The following is a 16,314-nucleotide window of genomic DNA, read 5'->3' as shown; positions in this document are numbered from 1 at the left end:
TGGAACGCATGTAGTTTGCAGTTCCTTTTCGATTGATTTGGTTTGTTTTACTTCCCTTTTCTACCACTTTTGGCTAATCACAAAGATGAGCATGAGCGATGATTTTGATGAAGAGACACTCACAAAGAACACCCATGCCCAGGCTGGAATTCGAACCCAGGACCCCTGGCATCGTAGCACTATGTGCTGACCACTTTGCCATGGAGGTCGGCCAGCTCCTTTTCGAGTCATACAGAAATACGTAGTGAAAATTTTTATTATTAGGTAATATTAACTTTTATGAAATTATGAAGCGAAAGAGTAACTTCAACAATGATCTCGCAATAAAATTTCCAGCTTCTTTTTCCAGGAACGAATTTGAGGTAAAGTATAAGGTGGCTGTCACTTTTCCCTGCTGTTGACAGTGCTAGAAATGTTTGCGGCATTAAAATCATAATACTTGTTCCAATCTAAACTACCTAAAATTTTAATTCGGTTTTTTGGAAATATGTTAAAGCAAAGCTTACTTCTTATATGTGCATTCACTTATTTATATTTAATATCCAAGAATTCGAAAAGGAGTAAAATTCTGTGCTTCAAATTATAGATATTCTATTCATAATTGGGAAAAGAGACACGCAGTAGTATATAAATATGGAGAAACTAGTACCCACTTATCCACGAAACTGTTTTTCCTTCGTTCTATCAATTTCAGTGGCCACTGCCACCATCCTCGTTGGAACTTGCTGTACTGTTGCTTGTACAGTGGCCACTGAAATTGATAGAATGAAGAAAAAACAGTTTCGTGGATAACATGTTAAAGAATAGATTAGGAGATTGCTTTCTTTCCTTAAAGGTACGAGCAAAGTGTTGGTAAGATGTCTTTATATTGATTAAATTATGAGTAATGGCAAATGTTTTTGCCGGTTTTTTGAGGTGTCCTCTTTTTTATGTCTTTGTCCTCCATTTTTGTCATGATCTGCCCTCAATTTTGAATGTATGTGTCTGGTCACCCTAAGTGTGCACCTACTGTCACACGGGAGATGTAACATCAGTATTTGTCATACAAGAAACCTTTTGCATTCTTCGGTGAAGTGGTGCAGTTTTGGTGAAGGTGTAATTTTAGGTATGTATTTGGCAGAAAAGTGCACTAAGATAAAAATGTGAAAAACAACACCGAAAAGGTAAAAAATGACACCAATTTTGGAAAAAGTAACATCGAAAAATCAAGGTCACTATCCATAAAAAATACATGTCCTATGATAGATGAATTACACAAACATTCTCAATGTAAAGTAAAGTGCTCCCCTGTGCATAGCACCACGCCATGAAGGCGTATAGGGGGTGTGGGGGTAACGCCCCACACTTTCTTGATCCGGTCGTGAGTGGGGGTGATGTGATCAGCATCACGCCCCTGACCGCCTTTACCCCCCAGGGTTTCCCCCAGGTACCCATGTTATTCGACGCTGGGTGGGCGCCGGGGCCGCTTCCATCGTTAGAAAAGTTCCCGGATTTGAACCGGCCGGGGATCGAACCCGGGACCTTTAGCATGGTAGTCAGACGCGTTACCGACTGAGCCACCGCGGCCATTCTCAATGATACTGTGAAAAAATATTTGAATGCATATTGTTAAAAGAGACATTTATTTCCTGATTTCAGGAACACTCACCTTTCTCTTCTTGGCTCCTTTCTCCTCGGAGCTTGACACTGTAGCTGTCCTCTTCCTCTTCCCGCCTTTGGTTTCAGGCACATCTGCTACTTCGTCAACATCAGTCTTCTTACTGGCCTCTCGTGTTTCTCGGCGAAGAGATTTTGGGGTTTCGGAAGTTTGAACCAGCATCTGCGTGTTCAGGAAGTCCTGGAAATCAAAATTAAATCACACGTTACACAATGAATGGACGTTATTCTTACAACACATACTGTTACATAATTCTTAATGGAATTGGAAAACATTATTCTTAGAAATTGTCCATGTCGCTCGAGCAATAGAAACTTATGAATGATGGAGTTAAGATCAACTAATATTCCTTCTGTGGTACAATATAACGGTAGGGCCCACACTATCATATTGGGGGTGAGGTGATCAGCAACATGTTATGGTGACCTTAACTCCCTAGGTTTGCTCCCAGGTACTCACTGGGTACATTCTAGAAGTGTGCAGGAACATAGTCAAGATCACCCACCATGGAAATCCAACTCGCACGTGACTATTAGATGCCCTACTGTCTGTACTCCTGAAGTTCATTCATTCTGTGTTACATTTGTTTTATTTTTAGATGTTTCAATCTATACAGGTGCATTTCTCACAAACTACACGTAAATATCTAAAGGTTCAACAAACTGTTACCATTATTTTCCTGTAGTTTATGGTTAATACAAGCATAAGAAAACAGTTTTTTTTGTGACATTTCAGGAGAACACATGCTCCTTTCATCATTCATTTTTTTGCATTTTGACTAAAGATACAGTTATAAGACTTGGCTGGACCTTTGGCCAATGCCAGGGCAGCTGTTTTAGAATTTTTCTCTCTTTCTATAATATTCCAAATCTGAAAAAAATATGTAAGCTCAGAATTCCTTATAGAGCATTCACATGAATCCTCACATGGTTTGCATTTGCTGTTGTCTAGATAGTCTCAATGGTTTTGTGACTACATAAGTCTATTAAAACTGCCGATAATATCTAAGCAAAAGCAAACCACACAAAAATTCATTTGAATGTTCTAGAAGGAATTCTAACCATATGTAATTTTCAGATTTTGGAATATCATAGTGTTGTTTCAAAAGGTGAGGAAAATCTGAAAACAGCTGCCCTGGCATTGGCCAAAGGTCTAGCCGAGCCTTAACGCTGAAAGAGAAACATGGAAACAAAAAGTATATATGTAAATGTAACATGTACAAATCAAAGTTACACAATATAACTAAGCTCCATAAAAATACATTAAAAAAATGGAATAGCACAGTAGTAGTATTGGTTGATATCTGTATTTATTCAGAAAACTGCAAAATATGTTTAAAGATATTTTTTCAAGCACACAAAGCACTCATTTGTGGTAACCTATCAGCTCTTAACAACTGGATAAGCAACATACCTGTATGTGCTGCATTCCCTCCTGCTGCATCCGCTTGGCCATAATGTGCACGTCATGGTCACTAGAGTTATACATAATGGCATTCAGGAACATCAGCATCACGTCACGTTGGAATTCAACTGTAGTTCTAATGACACCAGTTTCTATATTCTTTTTGATTTGTGCGAGATCCACAGGCCTTTGGAAAATAAAAGTACAAAGAATGAGAATAGGATCAGTATTCATGAAAGAATAAAAAATAGCTGACCATAATAGTTACAGTATAGACACTTGAAAAGAGAAACACATTCACTCAAGAGACACTACACAGTCATGAAATGAAGTACAAGTGCAGATTTTAGTGTTGATGCAGCACTGTGAGGGCAATTAGAGGGGTGCTTGAAAAGAAGAAGTAGTGGGCTCCAGTCTCGAAAGTCAGAAAACGGCAGGCCTTGGCTCTCAAAGAGCATGGAGTTTTAATTTTGGTATAATTTACTTCAATAACAAACTTAGTAGTTTGTTTAACATAACATTGAAAACATGTTTTCACAATGCAGGTATTTGAAAAACCTCCAAATTTTAATAGTAATAATTTTCATAAGAAACAGAAATATGGTTCACGTTTGGGAAATGAGAGTGGTAGCAAATAAATACAGAGAACCTTAGTACTAACTTTTTCCGTGAAGCTGTTTTGCTTTGTTCTATTGTCTTCGGTGGCCACTGTGACCATCCTCATTGGAATAACAGTGCAACAAGTTCTAATGAGGATGATGACAGTGGCCATTGAAATTAATAGAACAACAAAAAACAGCTTCACAGAAAAAGTGAGTACGAAGGTTATCTGTAGAGCCCGGAAGTTTGGCAAAATGCCTCTTTTTATCTACTGGATATATTGATAAAATTTTTCCGGATATACGTTTTTTATGTTGTTTCGAATGTTTTAGAAGCCTTTTCATTTTGCCTATTTTGCCTATTTGGGACCCCACTGCCTATTTTTACATTATAATGCCTTTTTTTGCCTTTTTCAATGAAATTGGACCATTTTTTTTTTAAAAAAAGGGTGTGTATAAATTATTTTTCTCCCAAAAAACGTTGTTGGCATTTATTTTCCTTCCGTTTATTATGTGAATAATTTTCGCCTTATTTAAGTAATATTGAACTCGGGCATGTTTCAACATTGCTGAAGGAGAAAAGTGTGAGAAAAAAGTATTTCATGCTGCATTTCCTTGTGCATGATTGACTGCTGAAAACCTGTTGCAGAACGTCTGCACAATTACGTCATCACGTCCAGCGGCCGTGTCAGGACGTTATTAACAAGAAACAGCACTAATGCCCAAAGGCCTTTGCATGGATTCCAAAATCAAGTTCTCTATCTTTAGTTTAGTTCTGCACTTTGGAGGGAAAGGATCGTGTAGTTGTCATCATGCCGAAATTTAGTGTGCCATTAAGTGGTAAATTACATGGTTACGTGCGTGAATTTGGTGAAAATTGAAATGCTCTTCCCAATGTATATTTTAAAATTTTGCCAGAAATTATAGATAAAAGTAAGCGACTTCCAAATGTGCCTTTTTTTTCATTTTTAGTGCCTATTTTCCACATTATAAATGCCTTTTTTGCCTGCCTATTTTAACAAAAATAAATGCCTGAACTTCCGGGCTCTAGTTATCTGTATTTATTTCCTGATTTCTGGTGTTGCATTTTAGATTCTGGTGGCAAACATTTGTATGCAGAACGTGTTATTTTTATTTATTTCAAAAAGAACAAGCAAAGAGCAATCTATGGAAATAAAATCTAATGCAAAAACATGAAAAGTTAATAGTAATTGTCTGTGTCTGATGTACAAGGTAGTTCAAGAAACTTTTATGTATTAGTAATAGAATAAAACATATCCCCAACAAATATATTAAGGTGGAAGAAAATATACCTTCCCTGTAATGGACAGAAAGAATGTTCTGTGCCATCTGCTGGATGCTTTGCTTACGTTTTTTGTTTGTTTTTTTGTTTTTTTAAAATATAATAGTTGTCACTTAATCATGATTCATGAAATATACTTTAGTTACAAAATACTGGTGCAATATTAATAAAAAATGCATATCACAATACCATGAATTAATGTTTGTTAAAGAAAAATCATGAACTGCAAACACCAACAGTAGCTTTTGTGCAGCAATTTATATCTTCAAGTACCCAAAAGGACCATATTGTACAACATATTTGGAATGGAATGATAAATGCTTACACTTACCTGTATACAACACTATGATATCCAGGTGCTTGATCATCTGTTATTGGCCTGAGAAAAATTGATGCATACTTGTGAGTAGCTAGCCTGCCCCACACCAGCATGATGGCCTTCTTCCATGCTCTGTACTCACGCTCTTCATCACTGGAAGAAGAGAAAGAAGAAACTTAAGAGACAGCTTCCAACAGAAATGTAGCTGGTATGCATAACCTCCACTATAGTGTACAGGGATTTACTCAAATTTATGAAAAAAAAATAACAAGAAAACCCTTCCCAAAAGAAGAAACAGAAATCGCATGCTGAACAAAATATTCTGAAATAAAAAAACAACACAAGTTTCTCTACTATTAAGTCCATGGTGAAAAAAAGACTGTAGACATATACATCCATACACAGTACCTACAATAAAACAGCCCTTGTCTAGCGTACTGTCACACTGGGATACTGACACCTAATGTGCTTTCTTTTGTATTGCATAATGCAATTAAAACTTGTTTTATGAATACAATTTCATATGGTTGTTGGACCTAATGGTACTTCACTGGAATTTTTCTATTAAGTTTATTGCAGGGGCACAGGGGCTTTTAATAGAGATTCAAACTTATCTGATGCAAGTAGTTGTTTAACCCAATTATTGTAATTGTTGATGACAAACCACTTGCAACTAAGTAAAACTAATCACATGATTGATTGGGTTTATTTTACTTCACTTTTCTTCCATTTTTGGCTAATCGTGAAGATGAGAATGAGTGATGATATAATGAAGAGAGACTATCAAAAAAACACCCATGCCCAGGCTGGGATTTGAACCTGGGACCCCTGGTGTAGTAGGTAATCACTCGGCTACAACACTAATGACAATACGCCCAAGTAACCACATGTTTTTAGAGTGAAATCCAAAATCGTTAACCCTCAGTGGCAAGACGTGCCCTTTGTTTAAGGAGATTCTTCTTACAGAAGAAAAACTTGGCACAATTACGAGGGGAGGCTGATAAGTATTGAGCCTTAGTCAGAAAAAAATTGAGCTAGGAGGCTGAAATTTGCAGGGTTACTAGTCAAACATCGACTTTCTATGATTTTAACTTCCCTTTGTCTTTCAGGTCCAAAGTGAAAATGGCAGCACCACAGAAAAGTCGGGGAGAGCTCTCCAAAGGCATCATTCCAGTACATGACAATGCCTCGCCACACACTGCAGGTGAAATAATGGCGACACTTACCTTAGGCTTTCAAGTGTTGCCTCAACCAACCTATTCACCTGACCTGGCTCCAGCTATAATCTGTTCCACCTTCTGAAAAAAAACACCTAAAGGGACAATGATTTTGAGTGTTCAGGAGGCAACTAATGCTGCAAATGAGTGGTTACCTTTGGACCTGAAAAACAAAGGGAAGTTAGAGTCAATTTTTGCATCATTACATATAGAAGAATTGACCAGTATACCCTGCAAATTTCAGGCTCCTAGCTCAATTTTTTCTGGTAAGGCTCAATACTTATCAGCCTCCCTTCGTATGTGTGAATGTAACAGGTATGAGAGAACCCATATTCACAGCCTTTTCCAGGTTTTCTATATCAGTGGAAACCTGTTGCACATGCTCATATACCTTAACATTATTCCCGATGCTGGGCTGTTTGGCACGGAATCAATAGGTGTCCCAGGAGCAGAATATACGATGGCCTTCTTCCTTCCGCTTGTCCTCGGAGTGTCCACGTCACTCGTCTTGTCATCATCCAAGAAAGGAGAAGTTGCACGACTGCCTCGATCGCTCTTCTCCCTCTTTTCACTTCTCCTCTGTTTCTCAGGTTTCTCCTCCTTCACTTCAACTTTAACATCCTTCATCTCCTCCTCCTTTGCTTTGGTACTTGCTTTGCCACCTTCTTCCTGCATCACCAGGGACTCCAGATCTGCCTTTCTGTCTTCAGGCTCCATATCCTGTGAACTGTGTAGAACAAGGGATGGAATTAACATAACTTGCAAAAAAATTTAAAAAATAAGGCTGAGCCAACACCAAAACAATATTGGAAAGTGCAATGTCAATTTTTTCAAAAAATTTTAACTTTGTTCTTCTTCCTTTAACACTAATTTTTGGGAAGCACAATGTATAAATTTTACCTATGCTAAAAACCCAGTCTTTAAGATAGAAAACAAAACCAATTTCATCTGTATATAACAATTAGTTCTTGAGTTATGTTTCTTTCTTTTGTACTTCGTGGCAAGTTTGAAAAGCACACTCTTGAAATGATGCTGTCTTCATGGAGAATACAGGCACGCGAGAGGTCCAGCATCTAAAGGTTAATAAGTTTTCTCAAGAACAATTAAAAGTTTACAATGAAGACCACTCTGGTTATTCTGTAGCTTTGATTTTGTTATTTAGCATCACATATCTGCCACTTTTGGCTATTTGTGATGATGGGGATAAATGATGATCAACATATAGAAATAACACCCATGCCAAGGCTGGGATTCGAACCCTTTGCCATGGAGGTCAACGAAACCCATCAGTCATCTGATTACATTAATTAATAGAGGAGGTGAACATTGTATCATCTAACATTGAACTGTTACAGCATAAATTATTGGTATTAGTAAATTTCATACTGGCAGCTTAAATATTTTATATTGGCCCATAACTACTTTCAATTTAACAAAAGCCAACACTCCAGACACTAACCTTTGTTCTGATGCGGTATCAGCCTGAGGGTCCTCACATTCTTCTGTTTCATTTGAATTTCCTTCGTCCTCCTTTACCACCTTGTTTTCTTCTGCTGCAACACTCTTCTCCTCATCTAAGGTCTCTTCGGCTGCCCCACTCTCTTTCGAGTCCTCCTCCTCATTTTCCAACCGAAGCTCCAAGCTGGAGTCATCGTCGCCTGCGGTTTCCGTACTGGCGACCTCTTCAGGATTCCCTTTACTCTCAGCCTTCCTCGTTTGTTCTTCACTCTTCTTTGCTTCAGCCTCTGAAGGTTCATCATCCAGCTCCTCTTTCAACACATTCTCTGCAACTGCTGCTTCATTGTACTCAACCTGTTTCTCATCTTCTTCCTACAAAGATAAAAAAAAAAGTCACAAACTGCAAGAAACAAGAATCTGGCAAGAGTAAGAAATCTGTTTTCTTGGCAATGTTTTTAACCACCTTTGAAGTTGAGTTTTTGTTTTCAGCCCACTTTATGCACAGATAGACTAAGCCGGACTGGGCCTATAGTTTAAAGTAGGATCCGAACCATTATGTGCCTCCACCAGGTATTGAACCAGGGACCCCTTGATTACAGGACAACGAGGTTGCCCCTTAACCACTCTTCAATTTAAATTAAAAAAAGAGGCACACTTTATTACAAGGGTCGTTCAAGGTTGACCGGGACTTTTATTTCTGCAGAGGAAATAGGTAGCAGAAGAAACACCAAACTATGTCAGTTTTTCAAAGTATTCTTCGTGCGTGCCGAGGCACCGTTGCCATCGTTCTGGCAGCTCCCAAATTTCTTTGGCGTAGAAAGAACTTGGTTGTTGTCGTAGCCACTGGAGGACATCGCTCCACAGTGCTTCGTCTGTCGTGAATTTCTTCCCTCCCAGATGGTCTTTAAGGGGTGCAAACAAATGATAATCACTGGGGGCTAAATCCAGACTGCAGGGGGGATGGGGCAGAACTTCCCAGCGCATGTCGGCCAGAGTTGTTGTTGTCACATTGGCCGTGTGAGGGCGGGCATTGTCATGGAGAAGAATGACATTTCCAGACAACATCCCAGGTCTTTTCTTGCGAATGGACTTTCGTACAGCACCACTCAACAATGTGGAGTAATACTGGGCATTAATCGTGCTCCCTTTGTCCAGAATCATTTGCTCAACACGTGCGATATTCACTGGTGTGACTGCAGTCGGGCGAATGTGTCCATGCGCTTCATTTGTCACCAGCTCCCGTCCTTCGCGAAACTGCTCACACCATTCATACACTCTTGTCCGCGACATCATTTGTTCACCATACTGTGCTTGCAATCGTCTGAAAATCTCAGCTGGTTTCACTTTCTCCTTCACGAGAAATTTGATTACACACCGCTGCTCCACAGCCACAGACACACTGCTTGCCACCATGTTCGCTGCAACTGCTGCGCATGCGCGAAATACGTCATGCCGGGCGTTAGTTACTCGCGAAGGAATACATTACGTCACCTGCACGTTTCATCATGATCCGGCTATTCATCGATTTTTTACGTACGAAAATCCCGGTCAACCTTGAACGACCCTTGTACATAAGATGAATTATATTAAATTAAATTATAATTAGAAATCAAGTGAGGCAAGTTGTGCTGCAGTTCAAAGATCAGGAATTTAATGTTGTATATCCGGTCTTACTCCGAAGGCTCATTTTTCATTTTTCTTTCAAACAACATTGCAAATCAATAATGTTTTAAGCATGAAACTGTCTATTTGTCAGACATATTTGAAAGATTTTTTTCCCCTATATCTTTACCTTCCTTTCAACAGTGATTCTATTATAGCATAATTGATTGATTTGCTTTATGATTGGTTAATAGCAAAGATGGGGATGATTGATGATATGATGAAATTGATGGCAGTACATTCACAAAGAACACCCATGCGTGGGCTGGGATTCGAACCCGGGACCCTGGGCTGTTACAATACAAATAGTACACAGGATAAAAATCGCGATTTTATTTTTCAAAGAATATCAAAAAGAAATTTGCTTGTCGGAATGATTTGCTTTATTTTACTTCGCTTTTGTGTTACTTTTGACTAATTGCGAAGATGGGGATGAGGTATGACATGATGAAATTGATGAACGAACACTCACAAACTTCCATGCCCAAGCTGGGATTCGAAACTGGGACCCCTCCCGTCGTAGCATGATGTGCTAACCACTACACCATGGGGGCCGGCTAAGAACTTTGCCACCGAGGCAGCAATTATAGATTATGTAAAAAGCATCCAGAGATTTATTTGCAGTAAAAAAAATAATAATGAAATAAAGTTATTCCAGGAAGCTCAGCAAATGCAATTGGAGATAACACAATTATGAACCATTTTAACTAAAGTCCATGGTGCAACAGCCCTTTAAGGGCCAGGGCCTGCCAGAGCAGCCAAGAATTAGCAACCTTAAAGTTAAGCTTTCAAACTTGCTTTATTATTGAACAAAGTGTTGAAATAATCACCCAACTCTGGTAGTCTCCACAAATTAATAAATCTGTATTAATTTTAAAGTTGTTCACGGTAATAAAATCCACTTTTTCCAGACAATTTTGGCAGAGATTTACTTAAAATGGCAATTTTTACATGCTGCCATAATATTCAGACTCAGTGGATGTGTTTTGCAAACCTTACAGAATGTCATGGCTCAACATTAGTAAATATGTAACATGCTTAGCTAGGGTGACCAGACACATACTTTCAAAAAAGAGGACAGAGCATGGCGAAAAAGGAGGACAAAGCCACAAAAAAATGGCAAAACATTTGCCATTACACATAATTTAATCAATATAAAAAAAATCTTACTAACATTTTGCTCACACATACTTTTCAGGTGATCTTTTTCAATAACTTCCTGTTACCTTTAAGCAAAGAAAGAATCTTCTAATTTGTTATTTAACAAATGACAAAGAATATCTACAATTTGAAGCACAGAATTTTACTCCTTTTCTAATTCTTGGATATTAGAATGAAATATCCGCACAAGTGAATGCAAATGTAACAAGTAAGATTCGCTTTAACTTATTTCCAAAAACCGAATTAAAATTTTGGAGAGTTTAGATTGGGTGGAGAAATATGATTTTAATGCCACAAACATTTCTAGCACTCTTTCAACAGCAGGGGAAAGTGACAGCCACCATACACTTAATCTCATATTCGTTTCTTCCGTCCTTTAAAAGCTGGATATTTTCTTGCAAGATCATTGTTGAATTTACAGTTTTGCTTCGTTATTTCATGAAAGTAAGTATTACTTAATAATCAAAATTCTCACTATGCGTTTCTGTAACGTGTATGTATAACTCGAAAAGGGACTGGCCGACACCCGTGGTGGAATGGGTGTTATTTGTGAGTGCACCTTCATCAAAATCATCATATCATCACTCATCCTCAACTTCACGATTAGCTAAAAGTGGCAGAAAAGCGAAGTAAAATAAACCAAATCAATCAATCGAAAAGGAACTGCACAGACAATTTAGTATGTGCGTTCCAGCTGTTCCAGAAGGCGAAGCAACGATTTAGAATAATACTAATGACTAGGGTGCGGAATTTTGCTTATTTGCCTTTTACATTTCTTTGTTGTAAAGCATAGGTTTTAATGTCTAAAGTTCGTTCCATGGTGTTTCTAGTCCCAAAACGCATATTTATAGTGCCTATAAATTCCTATTTTAGTTTATTGTGCCAAAAAATGGCTCTTCTGCAATTTTTTGAATATTTCAGCTTTTTTTATGTTCCTTTGGCTTTTTTTACCTTGAAGGATGAAAGGCTTTGTTTACAGATTTGAGGGTTTCAATTGGAACATTGTACATTTTTTTTTCTTACAATGGTGCAAATTGCTTTTTCATCAATTGTTTAAATTCGCACAGTCGTTAGCACAAGCTTTTTTTGTGAGAATTACTTTAATTGACGATTCCCCGCAAATGTGAATTTCGATCAAAAGATTATTAATAGTTTGTTAATCGTTAGCCCACTTTTATGTATAAACTGAAGTACTAATACAGTATAACTGAGCATTGTAAAAAGAAAATTAAATAAGTTCACATTCATTGTCACTTTTAATGTATTTTTTTAAATTTTAGGGTGCCTATTTTTGTACCTTTTCTAAATTTATAGTGTCTTTTTAAGTGCCTATTTTCATAATTTTGGTGCCCATTTGACTGCCTATTTCAGAAGATTTTAGTGCCTATAAATCCGCACCCTACTAATTTCTTTCTTTTCTTGTTTCTTTCGAAAGAAAGAAGACGACTCAGTAGAGAAAGTGATCGTGTTCAGCTCCCAGATGCTACGTGAGCATTGCTCGAATACTTAACGCACCCCTAGTGATATGCCTTAAATGATGATCGTTATGTGTGGAAACATTCTCTATGTGGCACATTAGCTATGGTCTATGCTATACTATACTCTTTCCAAAAAAGTAGGACATTTACAGATTTCTAAAAAATCCGCCCGGATGCCGGACAGACACCTAAAAAGAGGACATGTCCGGATAAAAGAGGACGTCTGGTCACCCTATGCTTAGCGAAAGGAATATGCAACTTGCCTTCGGTTCTTCTTTCACACTAGAATCTCTCTCTTCCACCTTCTCAGAAAATTCCTCAACTGCTTCAATTTCTTCCATTGGAATGTCAATCACAGCTACTTCTTCCAAACCTTTGTCATCCAGTTTGACCACTTCAATCATAACCTCAGTTAGGCCCTGAATAATAATAATAATGATAACAATAACAACACTACACTACAAACGTTACAAGTGATGAAGCAAAGTACAAAATTTGTAATCAAGGGGTCCCAGGTTCGATATCAGCTGGAGGCACGTAGTGGTTCGGATCCCACTTTTAAACTGTAGGTCCAGTCCTGATTAGCCTTACTGTGTATAAAGTGGACTTAAAACAACAATTCAATAAAAAATGTAGATGAAGCTTTACCACCAAACTCCAGCAGGATATTTGTTTCAGCTACTGTCCGTGACAGTCATGTAGAAGATTTTGGTAATGCAGTTGATTGCACGCAACTTTCAACACTTCCACCATCATAATAATATAACATTTTGAACTATTTTGTGATCAAAACTATCTTTAAGGGTAATAAATGTACCAGAAATATAAGAGACCAGTGTGTAGCTTTATCAAGAGATTCTAACGAGTTACATTCCTCCAAAAAATAGTTGTAGTTTCAAGGCAGCTACCTTTACTTTTGTGGCTCTAATCAAAGCAAACAGATAACATAAATTACTAATTGAAAAAAAAAAAAAACACCTTATGCACCTTACTGATGGAAACAACGTGATTGTGTGCATGTCTAAGATGGGTGCAAATCTGCAGTTGCAAGGGAGGATTAGTATCTTAGACATATACGTGGGTTGTAAATAAAGTAGTGGCAACACTGTCAGGAAAAGTTTAATGACACCGCGCATGTGCTATCAGGCAGTGAGCAATGTCAGTTTGGAGCCATGCTGATGTGTGGGGTGTGAAAGTGGTCAGTGCAGCAAGTGCTGTTGTGTATGTAGGAGGTTGAAATGAACACCATTTTCTGTACTGCTCTAAAACATGTTTACAAAGGTAGAACAGTGATTGTGGATCAAAATTCAGGTTTGATCATGGCAAAAATGAACAAGAATGTGATCAAAACTTGCATGAAGCCTGAAGCAACAATACTTACCTGATGGTTGCACAATGGTGACAATATCAGGAACCCAGCATGATGCAATTTTCCTCATGTTGAGGCTGTTCTCACAGATGCATCGAAACCTCCTAAAGAAATGCACTTATCCATTATGCAACCATCAGATACGGCTAGGTATTGTTGCTACAGGCTTCATGCAAGTCTTGCTGACATTGTCGTGCTTTTTTCCACAGGCAATCTGGATTTTGACCCACAATCAATGTTCTACCTTTGTGAACATGTTTTAGAGCAGTGCAGGAAATGGTGTTCATTTCAACGTCGTACATACACCACAGCACTCGCTATACCGACCACTTTTGGCATTCCACACATCGACATGGCCCCAAACTGAAATTGCTCACTGCCTGATAGCACATGCATGGTGTTATCACCTTTTCCTGGCAGTGTTGCCACTACTTTATTTACAACCCACGTACATTTGCCCATTTAATGTACTGGAATTCTTTAAAGAACTATGATTTCATTATTTTACACTATACACTTAGAATAATACATACCTCATCTGGCACAACCTCCAGGGAATCTTGTTCATCTTCCTTCTGCTCTGATGTGACGGAGTCTTCTTGAACTGCTCTGGTTTCTATAAAATGAACAAACTGGTGTCACGACAAAGATGAATTTAATAATACAATGATACTAAGAAACTATTATTCTGCTCTATCCCTAATATTATTTTAGTTTCACCTAGAGTAAAGCAAAATACTACAACATGCTGTAGTATGCATTCACATCACATGTTCATGTTCACATTAGGTTATTACGATGAAATAAAACAATAGATAAGCAATAGTAACGCACATTGGTATTCAACACTGAGACACCAGTGTCTTCTTTAAGGCAAGAATAAAACAATAAAAACTTGTGGGAAAAAGAAGCAGAGTCCAACTGAAGAACACAAAATAGTTCCACCAATGGGCAAGTGCCAGAAGCATGAAAATATACTGTACTGAACTTCAGTATCTTTAGATTTTTGACAGCTCAAATGGCACATAATTCTGATTAGTTGTCACGGATCTTCTCAGTAAATTTAAATTAGTTTTCTTTTCCTTGTGACTGGGTTTACTGGATACCTTTATGAGGGGAACACATGGTTGAGAAAGTCACCGTTAAATATATTTGAGAATCATCATAAACAAAGGCAAGACTGTAACCTGGGAGATGTCCTTGATACATGACTCAATTATAAGGAGGGATTTTAAATTGCTTAGCATATTAAAGGCAAGAGTGCAATGTAACATATGATTTTAGCTAGCATCAAATGTAACTGAACAAGACAGATGGTCAACCTTTCAAACTTGCCCACAGGTGGTGCTGTATATCTTAAGCTGGAGCTCATCCCTACATCACCTTTCTCCTCTTCATTTGCTCTGGTAGCAGGATTCCCAGTCATTTCAGCAAAACAAATCCATAATTTTTTCCCTCGTTTTTAAGTCAACTTTAAAAGAAATTTCCAGTCCATTCTGTGATACATTAAAATGCTAATAAATAAAGTATAACTGTTAAGCTGTACTTGTTATTCAATAGGATAAAATTTGTTCAACAATGTTAAAAATAAATTAACAAAAATAAACTATAAAAACATTTCTACATAAGAGTATGTATATCTTAAGAAGCTGGATCAAGAAAAAAGTGTAACTGAATTTTGTCACGTGCAAAAACACATTTAATTTCCCTGAGTTTTGGATGCATTTTCAAAATTTCCTAACCTTTTTCACTTGCAGATTGGTTTCCCCGACTTTCTCTGGATTTCCAGACTGCACCCTTGCCTAGTGACCAATGGTTCAAATGTTTAGGCTTTTTATCATTTTACTGCTTCAGGTGTGTGTGAGTGTATGCTGTACTTATGATGGTTGAGTCTGGTAACATGATAACAGTTGATAAGAACGTTACAACAAAATAAACCTAGAGCAGTTTATTACATTAACTTCAGGGAAATAAGCAGTTACCTGCACATTCTTCTCCTTGGGTTGAAATCACTTCCTCTTGGACATTAACAACAATTGCACTTGCAGGTATCAACTCCTTCACATCTCTACTGTCTGCTGGGAAAAATACAACAAAATACATCACAAGAACATTTCATCTAATAGCCTTACACAGGATGTGTAATGAGATACAAAATTGTGAGCATGTGCAGAAATAGGAGGAGGGAGGGAGACAATAGCAGCTAGAGTACTAGTCAGTAAACATTAGCAGGCGTTCATGAGGAAGTAGTGAGCAGGTACTACATTTTCTTATGAATAAAGTCTCTCCTCTTATGGTTTCCAACCTAGCTTTTGTGATACATATAAATGACATAGCAACAGAAAACCAAGATGGGGAAATCTTAAAATACAGGAAAATTTTGTAACATATGGCTTTATTTGGATAATGAAGATTACATATACCGGGTTTTCATAAATGATTGTCGGGGTTTCCTCATTGTTGTAATCGATTTGGGTGAATGACACGGTGAACACAAATGCACGATATTGTTGAAAAACTCAACAAGTTCTGTTCCTTATTTGTTTCATAGACCTCTGTTTCCCAATTCTGCCGCTAGGTGGCAGTTTTCCAAAATGGCAGATATTACTAGTGAGAAGGCATTCTGTGTCCTTGAATATCACGCAACGAGGTCTGTTACAGTTGTGCAATGACATTTTCGTGCGCGA

The 16,314-nt window shown here is 37.8% G+C and overlaps 1 protein-coding gene across 3 annotated transcripts in view; it reads right to left on the bottom strand.

The window, feature by feature from the left end:
* Brd8 (Bromodomain containing 8) overlaps positions 1 to 16,314 on the bottom strand; it is an 82,245-nt gene that overhangs the window by 1,536 nt on the left and 64,395 nt on the right. For 2 of the 3 annotated variants that reach the window (XM_083126695.1, XM_083126697.1), the window contains 8 exons: positions 15,610 to 15,705; positions 14,161 to 14,243; positions 12,518 to 12,677; positions 7,959 to 8,325; positions 6,891 to 7,226; positions 5,295 to 5,435; positions 3,071 to 3,248; positions 1,649 to 1,837 (listed from right to left, as the gene is read on the bottom strand). In XM_083126695.1, the coding sequence (XP_082982821.1) occupies positions 1,649 to 1,837; positions 3,071 to 3,248; positions 5,295 to 5,435; positions 6,891 to 7,226; positions 7,959 to 8,325; positions 12,518 to 12,677; positions 14,161 to 14,243; positions 15,610 to 15,705 (1,550 nt within the window). The remainder of the gene's footprint in view (positions 1 to 1,648; positions 1,838 to 3,070; positions 3,249 to 5,294; positions 5,436 to 6,890; positions 7,227 to 7,958; positions 8,326 to 12,517; positions 12,678 to 14,160; positions 14,244 to 15,609; positions 15,706 to 16,314) is intronic. The other variant, XM_083126696.1, reaches the window with a different exon arrangement.

This window comes from Lepisma saccharinum, chromosome 8, assembly GCF_977018435.1.
Source record: "Lepisma saccharinum chromosome 8, izLepSacc3.1, whole genome shotgun sequence".
Lineage (NCBI taxonomy): Eukaryota > Metazoa > Arthropoda > Insecta > Zygentoma > Lepismatidae > Lepisma > Lepisma saccharinum.
This window is presented reverse-complemented; position numbering and strand designations above follow the sequence as displayed.